This window comes from Bubalus kerabau, chromosome 20, assembly GCF_029407905.1.
Source record: "Bubalus kerabau isolate K-KA32 ecotype Philippines breed swamp buffalo chromosome 20, PCC_UOA_SB_1v2, whole genome shotgun sequence".
Classification (NCBI taxonomy): domain Eukaryota; kingdom Metazoa; phylum Chordata; class Mammalia; order Artiodactyla; family Bovidae; genus Bubalus; species Bubalus kerabau.
In genome coordinates, this window is record NC_073643.1 from 12,084,396 (window position 1) to 12,096,639 (window position 12,244).

General features: G+C 39.6%; 1 protein-coding gene across 22 annotated transcripts in view; it reads left to right on the forward strand.

Annotated features, from left to right (window-relative positions):
- The window catches only part of LRRFIP2 (LRR binding FLII interacting protein 2), a 197,413-nt gene that overhangs the window by 103,873 nt on the left and 81,296 nt on the right, over positions 1 to 12,244 (forward strand). For all 22 annotated transcript variants that reach the window (XM_055558732.1, XM_055558731.1, XM_055558737.1 and 19 more), the window contains one exon: positions 7,736 to 7,879. In XM_055558732.1, coding sequence (XP_055414707.1) covers positions 7,790 to 7,879 — 90 coding nt within the window. In that variant the 5' untranslated portion in view covers positions 7,736 to 7,789. The remainder of the gene's footprint in view (positions 1 to 7,735; positions 7,880 to 12,244) is intronic.

Below are 12,244 nucleotides of genomic sequence, written 5' to 3' on the forward strand. Positions count from 1 at the left end.
TTTGTCACCTTGGGGTGGACAGTGCTTTCTTAGCTATGCACCATCAAAGTCTTAAAAGAAAAAAAAAGGTGAATTGACTTCCTCAAAATAAAAACCTTTGTGCTTCAGAGAACACCATTCTCTGAATAGTGAGAAAGGATATGTAGACAGGACTTCCCTGATGTCCAGTGGTTTAAGACTCTCACTTCTGCTGCACGGGGCATGAGTTTGATCTCTGCTCAGGGAACTAAGTTCCCACATGCCCTGCAGTGTGGCCAATAAATAAATTAATTATTTGATTAAAAAAAAGAATACATTAAAATGGTATAGCTACATTATCTCTGACCTCTTTATGATTTTAATTTTCCTATTGTACTCTTTCTTCCACTTAAAAGGCAATGATTAGTATGCACGTAGTGCCTTGCAAATTTTCAGTAGATCTTCATTGAAAGGGGGAAAATTAAAGGTATATGATTTCTTTTATTAAAATTTCCTAATTTTAGAATCTCCTTCATATTACATTAGAAAATCATATCCTTATTTCACACTTCTACATTTTTCTTTTCTTTGGGGTTTTATCACTTTTGTTTGGGTTTTTTTTGTCACCTGAGCTTCTGTTTTTAACCCTAGTACTTCTGCTTTTTTCTTGTTTTCTGCTTTATTTCACACTTTTAAGTGGGACCTATCTTCAATTGTATATAATTTTCTCTCTCCTTCCCATTCAGTCTCTGAACATGTGACCATACATTTGAGATAATTAAAGATGTGGGGAAAGGAGTCCATTCAAATGGTACTACTTGGACATGATTTACTTCTTAAGGCAAGCTGAGAATGCAGTTGTTGGTAAGAGTACATCTTCCTGATTTAGGTTCTGCACAGTTGATGTAGTATTAATTATAAATCATGTTGAACATACAGCCCATTGCTGCTGCTGCTGCTGCTGCTAAGTCACTTCAGTCGTGTCCGACTCGGTGCGACCCCATAGACGGCAGCCCACCAGGCTCCCCTGTCCCTGGGATTCTCCAGGCAAGAACACTGGAGTGGGTTGCCATGTCCTTCTCCAATGCATGAAAGTGAAAAGTGAAAGTGAAGTCGCTCAGTCATGTCCAACTCTTCGCGACCCCATGGACTGCAGCCCACCAGGCTCCTCTGCCCATGGGATTTTCCAGGCAAGAGTACTGGAGTAGGGTGCCATTGCCTTCTCTGTACAGCCCATTAGAGTTCATTTATTGAATAACATTGTTAGCAAGGAAGGAAGTTCGCCCCTGGCATGTACTCTTATGAAAAGAGGAAATGGAAAGATTATTGGTTGTATTGGGTATATAAGAATACTATGTATTCAAAATATTAGACTTTAAAAAACATTTTTGGTAATTCTTAGGAGGACTGAATGTGGAAGTAGGAGATGTGACTATACAAGTCTTTGACCTTTTATAGGCATTGTATTTTATAAAAGATGAGTTTAAATTAACCATTATAGGTTCTGATACTTTTCCTGAGATTTAGTTTGTGTTTAGTATCTATCTTTCTTTGTCCTGCCAGGCCCTCCAGTTTTGCCTCATATATGTATTTTTCATTTTTTACTCTGCCTCAAGTTCTGGGTGTTCCTTTTGTTGCTTTTGTGGGTTCTGTGTAATGGTCTTATCTAGATATTTCAGAATTGATGTCTCTGCAATCCCTCCCTTGCTTGCTTGCTTTTTTTCTTTTCTTCTTTCCCCCTCTCCTCCCCCTGCTCTTTGTGCCCTTCCCCCTCCTCCTCTTTTTTTTCCTCTTTTTTTTTTTTTTCCCTCTTTTAGTCCAGGAATTCATCTTCTCTCCTTTCCCCATAATTTTCCTAATGTGTGCATAACTACCTGTATTCTTCTATACTACGATTACCTCTGCCTTCCTTTTTATTTCAAAGCAAGATTTTTTAATTGCAATTCCCAGTTGCCATGCCTTTTGTTCATGTAGTCATCTACCTTTGTCAACCAGTTACTTTTTTCCCAGCACTTTATTATAAAAAATCTCAAACATACAAAAAAGTTGAGGGAACTCCCTGGTGGTCCAGTAGTTAGGACTCCACACTTTCACTGCAGGGCCCAGGTTTGATTTCTGGTCAGGGAACTAAGATCTTGCAAGCTGCGTGGCACGGCTTAAAAAAAAAAAGTTGACAGAGGTCTGTGAACACTCTTGTACCTACCACCTGGATTCTACTATTAATATTTTATTATATGTTGTCACCCATATAGTCCTTTCTCCATTCTTCTCTCTATCCATTATTCCTTTTTATTTTTGGATGCATTTCAAAATAAGTAGAAGGTATCAGTACACTTCAACTCTAAATGTTTCAGTATGTGCATCGTTGACTAGAGTTCAAAATTTGTTTGAAGATCCTTTTCTTTTGAGGTGGAATTTACATAGAGATATATGCACAGATCTTAAGTGTACCATTTAAAGACCTTTGTCTTTCTAAGTCAATTTGTGTTCTAATAAGGTGACTAACACGCATTATACAGTTATACCTCTGAACTTGTTATTCATTCAGATTTTCCAAAAAAGACTTCGAATACCACAGAGTACCTTAAAATGTTTTTTAGCATGGCCAGTGATATCACAAGAAGCATACTGGTAGAAGCAATTTTGAGGATACTTTTGTTTAGTTAAAAATAAAAAATTTTAAAGAAAGGCTAGGAATGCCCTTTTGTCAGCTTCATAAGCTAAATATGTAAAAGAGCTGGTTAGTTCAAGACACTTGAAACATTTTGTCTGCTAAGTGCTTGCATTTATCTTAACTCACTTGAGGCTCACATTAGCCATGTCAGATAGTGGGGACAGTTGTTATTTCTGCTCTTTGGGTGAAGAAAGGAAGGCATAGGCAGCGGGAAGAGCAGAGCAGCAACTGGTCATGCAACCAGCTCAGAGCCTCTCGCTTTAAATCTTATCCAGTTGGCAGCAGCTCCAGTCGCTGCTAATTTCAGTTCAGGAGCCATTCTGGATCCTGGGATTTGCTTATAAGTAACTACCAAGTGTTTTGTTGTGTGGACTTGGGTTACCTGTAATGACAATGCTGACACAAAAGACTTAACACCAGTATGTTGAATTTGCTATGATGAAATACAATACTTAGGACATAAGGGAACTGCAACCATCAGGATCCAGACAGAACTATCTGCGTGGGCTATATTTAGCATATGACACACTGATATTCTGTTCTCATAAAAGGGAACCGTATCATGATTGAAATGCCACGTAATGTGGCAAAATGCCTACTTTTCAGAAATGTATTGCATGAGAAGCTTATTGGAGAAGAGAAAGCCTTATTGATATATCTGTTTTGGAAGATTTATATTTTACAGCACCCATTCTTTCCTTTAGGTAGACAAATACTTAATGACAAAACCATCTGGAGAAAATCAACTTGACATTGGATAAAGGAGTTCACAAAAATGCAGGCAGTTTTGTTCTTGTCAGGGGGTGTAAAGGTTTAGCTCTGGGTTTGGTTGATAACACTAAGGAAAAGCTGGAAGAAATTAACATGGCTCCCAAAGAAAACTGTTCTTGAGAAAACCTGCTTGGAATAGAAATTTACTTTAGAATCCTTTAGAATCAGAAACTGGAAATAATTCATTTGAGGTCACCTTCGAGTCTATCTTTAATTTTGTCATTTCATTGAAAGTAGTTTTCTATTGTCTATGCCAGAAATCTTATTTCTTTTAAGGTTTCCCCCTGTCGGTGAGGTAGACTCTTCTAGAGTTATTAGAAGATGGTTACATAGGAACTGAAAACCTTACATTTTTCTAATGTCAGTAAGGATGTCTCCTTACAGAATACAAACAATGTAATTTTTTCAAAAGCCCTCAATTGTTTTTTCAAATAGGTAATGACTGATCTGCCTCACGTGCAGGTGAAAAAGGTGGCGGGATCTGGCCAGTTATGCGTGAGAACCCCTGGGTGTCCTTGTAGATGGGTCTCAGAGGACACGGGAGACAGGAAGTCGTCTCCACTTCCTCCCTGTGATCCTGCGCCTCCGTCCTTTTCGCTGTCATCTTTTTCCCAGGGTGGCTTAGCCTGGAGCTTGTTGAAACAGTTTTGGTTTTTAGGCATTTTTAAGAAAAGATAATTCTTTAAAAAATTTTTGTTTGTTTATTTTTGGTGGTGCTGGGTCTTCGTCGCAGTGCACTGCTTCTCATCGCAGTGGCTTTTCTTGTTGCAGAGCACAGGCTCTAGGGCGCTCGGGCTTCAGCAGTTAGGACGCGTGGGCTTAGATACTCCATGGCATGTGGGGATCTTCCTGGATCAGGGCTCGAACCCATGTCCCCTGCTTTGGCAGGTGGATTCTTTACCACTGAGCCACCAGGGAAGCCCCCTAGAAAAGATAATTATTTATGTAAATCTGTGTGCTAAGGAATATCCTGGCAGCTCTAAGGTCTAAGGCAGTGTATTAGTTGAGAAAGAAGGAAATTGGATTATGGGAAAAGAGGAGAAAGAAACCCTCTATTCAAAAGCATGCCACTGGAGGTGGTGTCAGACAGCGTGTCTCCGCTGGGTAGCATATTGGGCCTGATTTGGGTGCAGTCCACTTTGGGGCCAGTTTATTCTCTGATATGAAAGCTTTTATTTTTAAATGCATCTCTTTCCCCCCGATGCTATTGAAGTTTTAGAGAATCAAAAAGAAAAAACACTCTTCTAACAAAACTACTATTAAACTTTGCTACAGCTCCAGCCAAATCTTTTTTTCTTCTCTAATTATTTTTGTGTATCTGGAATTGGAAAATGTCTAAGTTTTGTATCCCACTTCTGTGAAATGTCTTTCAGCGAGTCCTTGGAAAGTTGGCTGAAGGGCAAATATTGGATGATCCCACAGAGCATCAGCTAAATTGTCACTCCAGTCTGAAAAAGAACCTTCTGTTGCATGCTGCTTTTCTCTCAGTGGGTGACCAGTGTTTATACAGCATTACTATTAAACAAGTGAATGATCTTTAAAACGGTGTTGAGGCTAAGAATGATGGCAGATTTCTGGGGGGAAAAAAAACCGTCTGTGCTTTCCAGAAATTGTCTTGATTGGTGGCTAGGATTTAATCATGTGCTGCCTTCCAATATACATTCTTATTTTTTTTTCTTCTGTTTCCTTTTAAATGAACCTTTTCTTGTATCAGTTCAAATGCTCAGTCATGTCAGACTCTTTGCAACTCCATGGACTGCATGGACTTTCTTGTATAGAGGTATATTTTATATGGCAGAATAATAAAACTATCATCAGTCTTCATTCTGATTGACAAAGATAGCAGGCAGCTGTGTAGGAATTAAAAAACGGAGTCAGCTAAGCTAGGAATGGCCTGAATTTTCATCAGAGAGAACTTTTTTGGGCAGAATGAATTGATGAGTTCTGTTTTATTTTGCTTGGATCAAGTAAGTTCATTCCAATACATTAAAGTCACTTATACTTTTAATATATTCAGTAGTGTATTCTATTAGGACAAACTTACTTGAGATTTTCTTTGTGGCTTGTCATCAAATGAAACTTTGCTGGTTTATGTATTTATTATTTATTTTGTTTACTTGTGTCGGGTCTTGGTTGTAGCACGCAGGATCTTTTGTTGCTGTGCACAGGCTCTCTAGTCACGCCCTGTGGGCTTCAGTAGTGTGGCTCATGAGCTTGGTTGTTCCATGGCATGTGGGATCCCAGTCCTCCAGGGCTCAAACTTGCGTCTTCTGCATTCTAGAAGGCTGATTCTTAACCACTGAACCACCAGGGAAGTCCCTCGCCAGTTTATTTTGTTAAAGCTAGGAAAAAACGAATGGATATTTCATTTAAAAAGTTACATGCCCAGGAATGTGTATAGGAGAGAAGGAGTCATGTAATTTGGGATACATTCTCTCACTAATGTCTTTAATTTCAAATACCCTGTGCTATAAAGGTTAGATGGTCTTTATCGTCCTTGTTATTTAACCCTAGCAGATGACTTTTTTCTTCTCTCCTTTGTAAAAATACATCTATTTTATAATAATAATAGACCCATAGACATATTCTTAGTCATTGGCCTATCTCATCACTGTTTTGTTCATCACTGTGTTTTTAACACCTCCCAAAGTACCTCCCTGGCAATGGAAGGCATTCAGGGTTTGTTGCCCTAGACGTTGTCAGTTGTCGTACTGTTCATGGGTTTGTTCTCAAGCCAAGAACACTGGAGCAGTTTGCCATTCTCTCCTCCAGTTGACCATGTTTTGTCAGAACACTCAACTATGATCCATCCGTCTTGGGTGGCCCTACACAGCATGGCTCACAGTTTCATTTAGTTACGCAAGCGCCTTTGCCACAACAAGACTGTGATCCATGAAGGGCAAAAGTGAAAAAGCTGGCTTAAAACTCAACATTCAGAAAACTAAGATCATGGCATCTGGTCCCATCACTTCATGGCAAATAGAAGGGGAAAAATTGGAAACAGTGACAGACTTTATTTTCTTGGGCTCCAGAATCACTGCAGACAGTGGCTGCAGCCACAGAATTAAAAGATGCTTGCTCCTTGAAAGGAGAGCTATGACAAACATAGGCAATGTATTGAAAAGCAGAGACATCATCTTGCTGACAAAAGATCCGTATAGTCAAAACTACGATTTTTCCAGTAGTCATATACAGATGTGAGAGTTGGACTGTAAAGAAGGCTGAGCGCTGAAGAATTGATGCTTTTGAATTATGGTGCTGGGGAAGACTCTTTAGAGTCCCTTGGACAGCAGGGAGATCAAGCCAGTCAATCCTAAAGGAAATCAACCTTAAATATTCATTGGAAGAACTGATGCTGAAGCTCCAGTACTTGAGCCACCTGATGCGAGGAGCCAACTCATTGGAAAAGACCCTGATGCTGGGAAAGATTGAAGGCAAAAGGAGAAGGAGGCAGCAGAGGATGAGATGGTTAGATAGTTATCACTGACTCAATGGACATGAGTTTGAGCAAACTCCAGGAGAAAGTGAAGGACAGGGAAGCCTGGCACGCTGCAGTCCATGGGATCACAAACAGTTGGACCCAACTTAAAGACTGAACAGCAGATGTTGTTGTTTATTGCTAATTGCAGAATAATAAACATTTTTTTTTTTAATGTGGTAACTTCCCTGGTGGCTCAGTGGTTAAGAATCCACCTGCCAATGCAGGAGGCGCAGGTTCGATCCCTGGGTCGGGAGTATCTCCTGGAGAAGGAAATGGCAACCCACTCCAGTATTTCTGCCTATAAAATCCCATTGACAGAGGAACCGGAAGGGCTCTAGTCTGTGGGGTTGCAGTTGGTCACAACTTAGCCACTATACAACAACGGTGGTTTAAGTGGAATTGTTTCTTGATTTACACTAAAAGCCAACTTGCCTTTGTAGCTTTAAGGCTCTGTATTAAACTTCCTTGAATATGTGCTCTCAAAGTCTTAGGCTGAATGACTTCTGTGAAATGTTTTTTTCTCTCTAGAATGGAAATAGATTTTAGAAATAGCTCTAGTAATTTTAAACTTAAGTAAAATTATTACTGTTTGCAGTTTTCTGAAGCTAATATAATACGTTCTCATAGATTGCTGTGGATAATATGGTGAAAAGCATAGGAGGTTTAGTAATTAGTATAAATTTAAATATTCTAAAATTTATTTGGGAAAAAACTGATGGTGGAAGACAAAGTGGTGACTAATTTCAGTAATTGATACATAAATATAGTTTCTCGTTGTTAAAAGTATAAATGAGTATTAAAACTATATAAAGAGAAACATCCTAAATTATTCTGTTTCTTTTTTATCTCAGGGCTGAAAACAGTGAAGTCACATTTCATTGTTTAAAGACTATTTAGAAGACAAGATGGGGACTCCTGGTTCTGGAAGGAAAAGGACACCTGTGAAAGACCGATTTTCTGCAGAAGATGAAGCTTTGAGTAACATTGCCAGAGAGGTATGTCTAGAAGACCCCTCGCACCACTGAGTTGTACGAAAGAGAATGTTGTAAAGGTGCTGGGGGAGAAATACAGATATTCATTCATTGAGCTAGTTTAGAATGTTTGCTGTGAATTAGATGTTAAATACAACCTCCAAAATATTGTGTTAGAATAAAATGCAGTTACTGTCTCTTTACTTGGGTATTTATTCAAGTTATCTAAAATTAACTTTTCATTTTATTTTTGTGGTTTAGTTGACCTCCAGGGACTTGTCCTAATGTTTTGAAATTTATAATTAATCTTCATTATTGAAGCTTAAGGTAATTAGAATGTTGAAGATACGATAGATAGCTCTATTGTAGAAATGCTCATTTGGGCTCTACCATTAATATATTCCAGGAAGCACTGTATAATTGTTGACAGAAACAGACCTTATTTGGTGTCTGGTCAGATTCAGCATCTTAGCAGTTTTTTAAATAACTGCAATGGAATTTTTGTGTTTAACTTTTAGCTAGTAATAGAGCTTCTGGAGCATTTTTGTTTTGGTTTGTTGACAACTCAGAAAAAAGGACAAAAAACGAAAGAACTGTCACCTATTAGATCTCGGGCAGCATTTCCTGTTGCATATTGGACATGTTGGGTAACTCCCAGCTGTGATTTCTCAGTGAGGAGCCAACTTTATTTCAGACTGTGTCGGCAGTTGCAGACCTGATCATATACTAGCCTGGTAGGAGAAGCACTTAGAGCATTTTCAGATTGTATTCTTTGGGTGCGAAATGTTCCCTCATCACTTCCTCTTTGTTATTCTTAGTAAATAACTCATGTAAAACTAGTGCTGTTTCCTTTTGACATATCACACAGACTTTTTTTGCATTTAGCTCATTGTTACGTTTTTCCTTTTGTAAGCTACTTAGCTTTTGAATTAAAAGTCAAATTTTGTAGGAGGATATTTGAGGCAGAGGGAAGTTCTCTAAAATCTGATGACAAAACTGTGATAATACCTTAACAAAATTATTTTTAAAAATTGGTGAGATAGTTTTAGATAAAAAGGAAAAAGATATTTAAAAATGAAGCATTAGTTAACACTTTACAGTGATCTTAAGAATTTACTTGAATGAAGTATTTTGGAAGCCACACAGTTTAGTTGAAAATTGAAACTACTCAGAATATTTGATCCCAAAATCCACGGGATTTACATACCCAGATTTCTATAAGGGGAGGAAATCCCAGTATGTTTTAGGCTTTTTCTGTACTGTCACTAGATATTTTAATTCTTTTTTTGGATATGATGCTTCATTTACAAAATCGGGTATCATTCAAGCATCTAACCCTTGAGTGCTTCAGATCAGATCAGATCAGTCGCTCAGTCGTGTCCGACTCTTTGCGACCCCATGAATCGCAGCACGCCAGGCCTCCCTGTCCATCACCAACTCCTGGAGTTCACTCAGACCCACGCCCATCGAGTCAATGATGCCATCCAGCCATCTCATCCTCTGTCGTCCCCTTCTCCTCCTGCCCCCAAGCCCTCCCAGCATCAGAGTCTTTTCCAGTGAGTCAACTCTTCGCATGAGGTGGCCAAAGTACTAGAGTTTCAGCCTCAGCATCATTCCTTCCAAAGAAATCCCAGGGCTGATCTCCTTCAGAATGGACTGGTTGGATCTCCTTGCAGTCCCAGGGACTCTCAAGAGTCTTCTCCAACACCACAGTTCAAAAGCATCAATTCTTCGGCGCTCAGCCTTCTTCACAGTCCAACTCTCACATCCATACATGACCACTGGAAAAACCATAGCCTTGACTAGACGAACCTTTGTTGGCAAAGTAATGTCTCTGCTTTTGAATAAGCTATCTAGGTTGGTCATAACTTTCCTTCCAAGGAGTAAGCGTCTTTTAATTTCATGGCTGCAGTCACCATCTGTAGTGATTTTGGAGCCCAGAAAAATGAAGTCTGACACTGTTTTCCACTGTTTCCCCATCTATTTCCCATGAAGTGGTGGGACCGGATGCCATGATCTTTGTTTTCTGAATGTTGAGCTTTAAGCCAACTTCTTCACTCTGCACTTTCACTTTCATCAAGAGGCTTTTTAGTTCCTCTTCACTTTCTGCCATAAGGGTGGTGTCATCTGCATATCTGAGGTTATTGATATTTCTCCCGGCAATCTTGATTCCAGCTTGTGTTTCTTCCAGTCCAGCATTTCTCATGATGTACTCTGCATATAAGTTAAATAAACAGGGTGACAATATACAGCCTTGACGAACTCCTTTTCCTATTTGGAACCAGTCTGTTGTTCCATGTCCAGTTCTAACTGTTGCTTCCTGACCTGCATACAAATTTCTCAAGAGGCAGGTCAGGTGGTCTGGTATTCCCATCTCTTTCAGAATTTTCCACAGTTTATTGTGATCCACACAGTCAAAGGCTTTGGCATAGTCAATAAAGCAGAAATAAATGTTTCTCTGGAACTCTCTTGCTTTTTCCATGATCCAGCGGATGTTGGCAATTTGATCTCTGGTTTCTCTGCCTTTTCTAAAACCAGCTTGCACATCAGGAAGTTCACGGTTCACATATTGCTGAAGCCTGGCTTGGAGAATTTTGAGCATTACTTTACTAGCATGTGAGATCAGTGCAATTGTGCGGTAGTTTGAGCATTGTTTGGCATTGCCTTTCTTTGGGATTGGAATGAAAACGGACTTTTTCCAGTCCTGTGGCCACTGCTGAGTTTTCCAAATTTGCTGGCATATTGAGTGCAGCACTTTCACAGCATCATCTTTCAGGATTTGGAATAGCTCCACTGAAATTCCATCACCTCCACTACCTTTGTTCGTAGTGATGCTTTCTAAGGCCTACTTGACTTCACATTCCAGGATGTCTGGCTCTAGGTCAGTGATCACACCATTGTGATTATCTGGGTCATGAAGATCTTTTTTGTACAGTTCTTCTGTGTATTCTTGCTATCTCTTCTTAATATCTTCTGCTTCTGTTAGGTCCATATCATTTCTGTCCTTTATCGAGCTCATCTTTGCATGAAATGTTCCTTTGGTATCTCTGATTTTCTTGAAGAGATCCCTAGTCTTTCCCATTGAGTGCTTACCATGTGACAAATACTTTTCTAAGCATTTAAAATGAACTTCATTTTGGGGGCCTCTAAAATCACAGCAGGTGGTGACTGCAGCCATGAAATTAAAAGACGCTTACTCCTTGGAAGGAAAGTTATGACCAACCTAGACACTATATTCAAAAGCAGAGACATTACTTAGTCAACAAAGGTCCGTCTAGTCAAGGCTATGGTTTTTCCAGTGGTCATGTATGGATGTGAGAGTTGGACTGTGAAGAAAGCTGAGCACTGAAGAATTGATGCTTTTGAACTGTGGTGTTGGAGAAGACTCTTGAGAGTCCCTTGGACTACAAGGAGGTCCAACCAGTCCATCCTAGAGGAGATCGGTCCTGAATATTCATTGGAAGGACTGATGCTGAAGCTGAAACTCTAATACTTTGGCCACCTGATGTGAAGAACTGACTCATTTGAAAAGACCCTGATGCTGGGCAAGATTGAAGGCGTGAGAAGAAGGGGACAACAGGATGAGATGGTTGGATGGCATCACCAACTCGATGGACATGAGTTGGTAATGGACAGGGAGGCCTGGCATGCTGCTGTCCATGGGGTTGCAAAGAGTTGGACATGACTGAGCAACTGAATTGAACTGAATTCATTTAATCTCCACAGAATTGTGAAATTGGTTCTATTATAGTCTCCATTTTACAGATGAAGAAATGATTGCACAGAAAAAAACAAGTAACTTCCCTAAGGTCACACAGCTAGGAAATAGCAGAACTTGGATTCAAATAACAAATTCAAATGAAGTCTGTGCCATGCTGTTTTTAGTGTTCTCCATCTTCTCCATTAATAGTTTGTTTTTCTGTAGGTTTTCATGATTTTAAATCAAATCACATCTTGATTCTCAAAATAACCCTATAAGTTAGGATAGAAGTTTTTTTTTTTAAAGACTGCCATTTCAAGTGGACAGACACTCTTCATTTAAAAAAAAATTTTTTTTTTTTTTTTTTTTTTTTTAAATTTAATTTTGACTGTGCTGGGTCTTTGTTGCTGTGAGGGCTTTTTCTCTAGCTGCAGCGAGTGAGGGCTACTCTCTAGCTGCAGTTCACGGGCTTCTCGTGGTGTCTCTTGTTGCAGAGCACAGGCTCTAGGGTGTGCAGACTTAAGTAGTTGTGGAATGGGGGCTCAGTAGTTGCGGCATGGGGGCTCAGTAGTTGCGGCTTGCAGGCTCTAGAGCACAGGCTTAAAAGTTGTGGCACATGGGCTTAGTTGCTCCACAGTATGTGGGGGCTTCCCTGATCAGGGGTTGAACTCTTGTCTCCTGCATTGGCA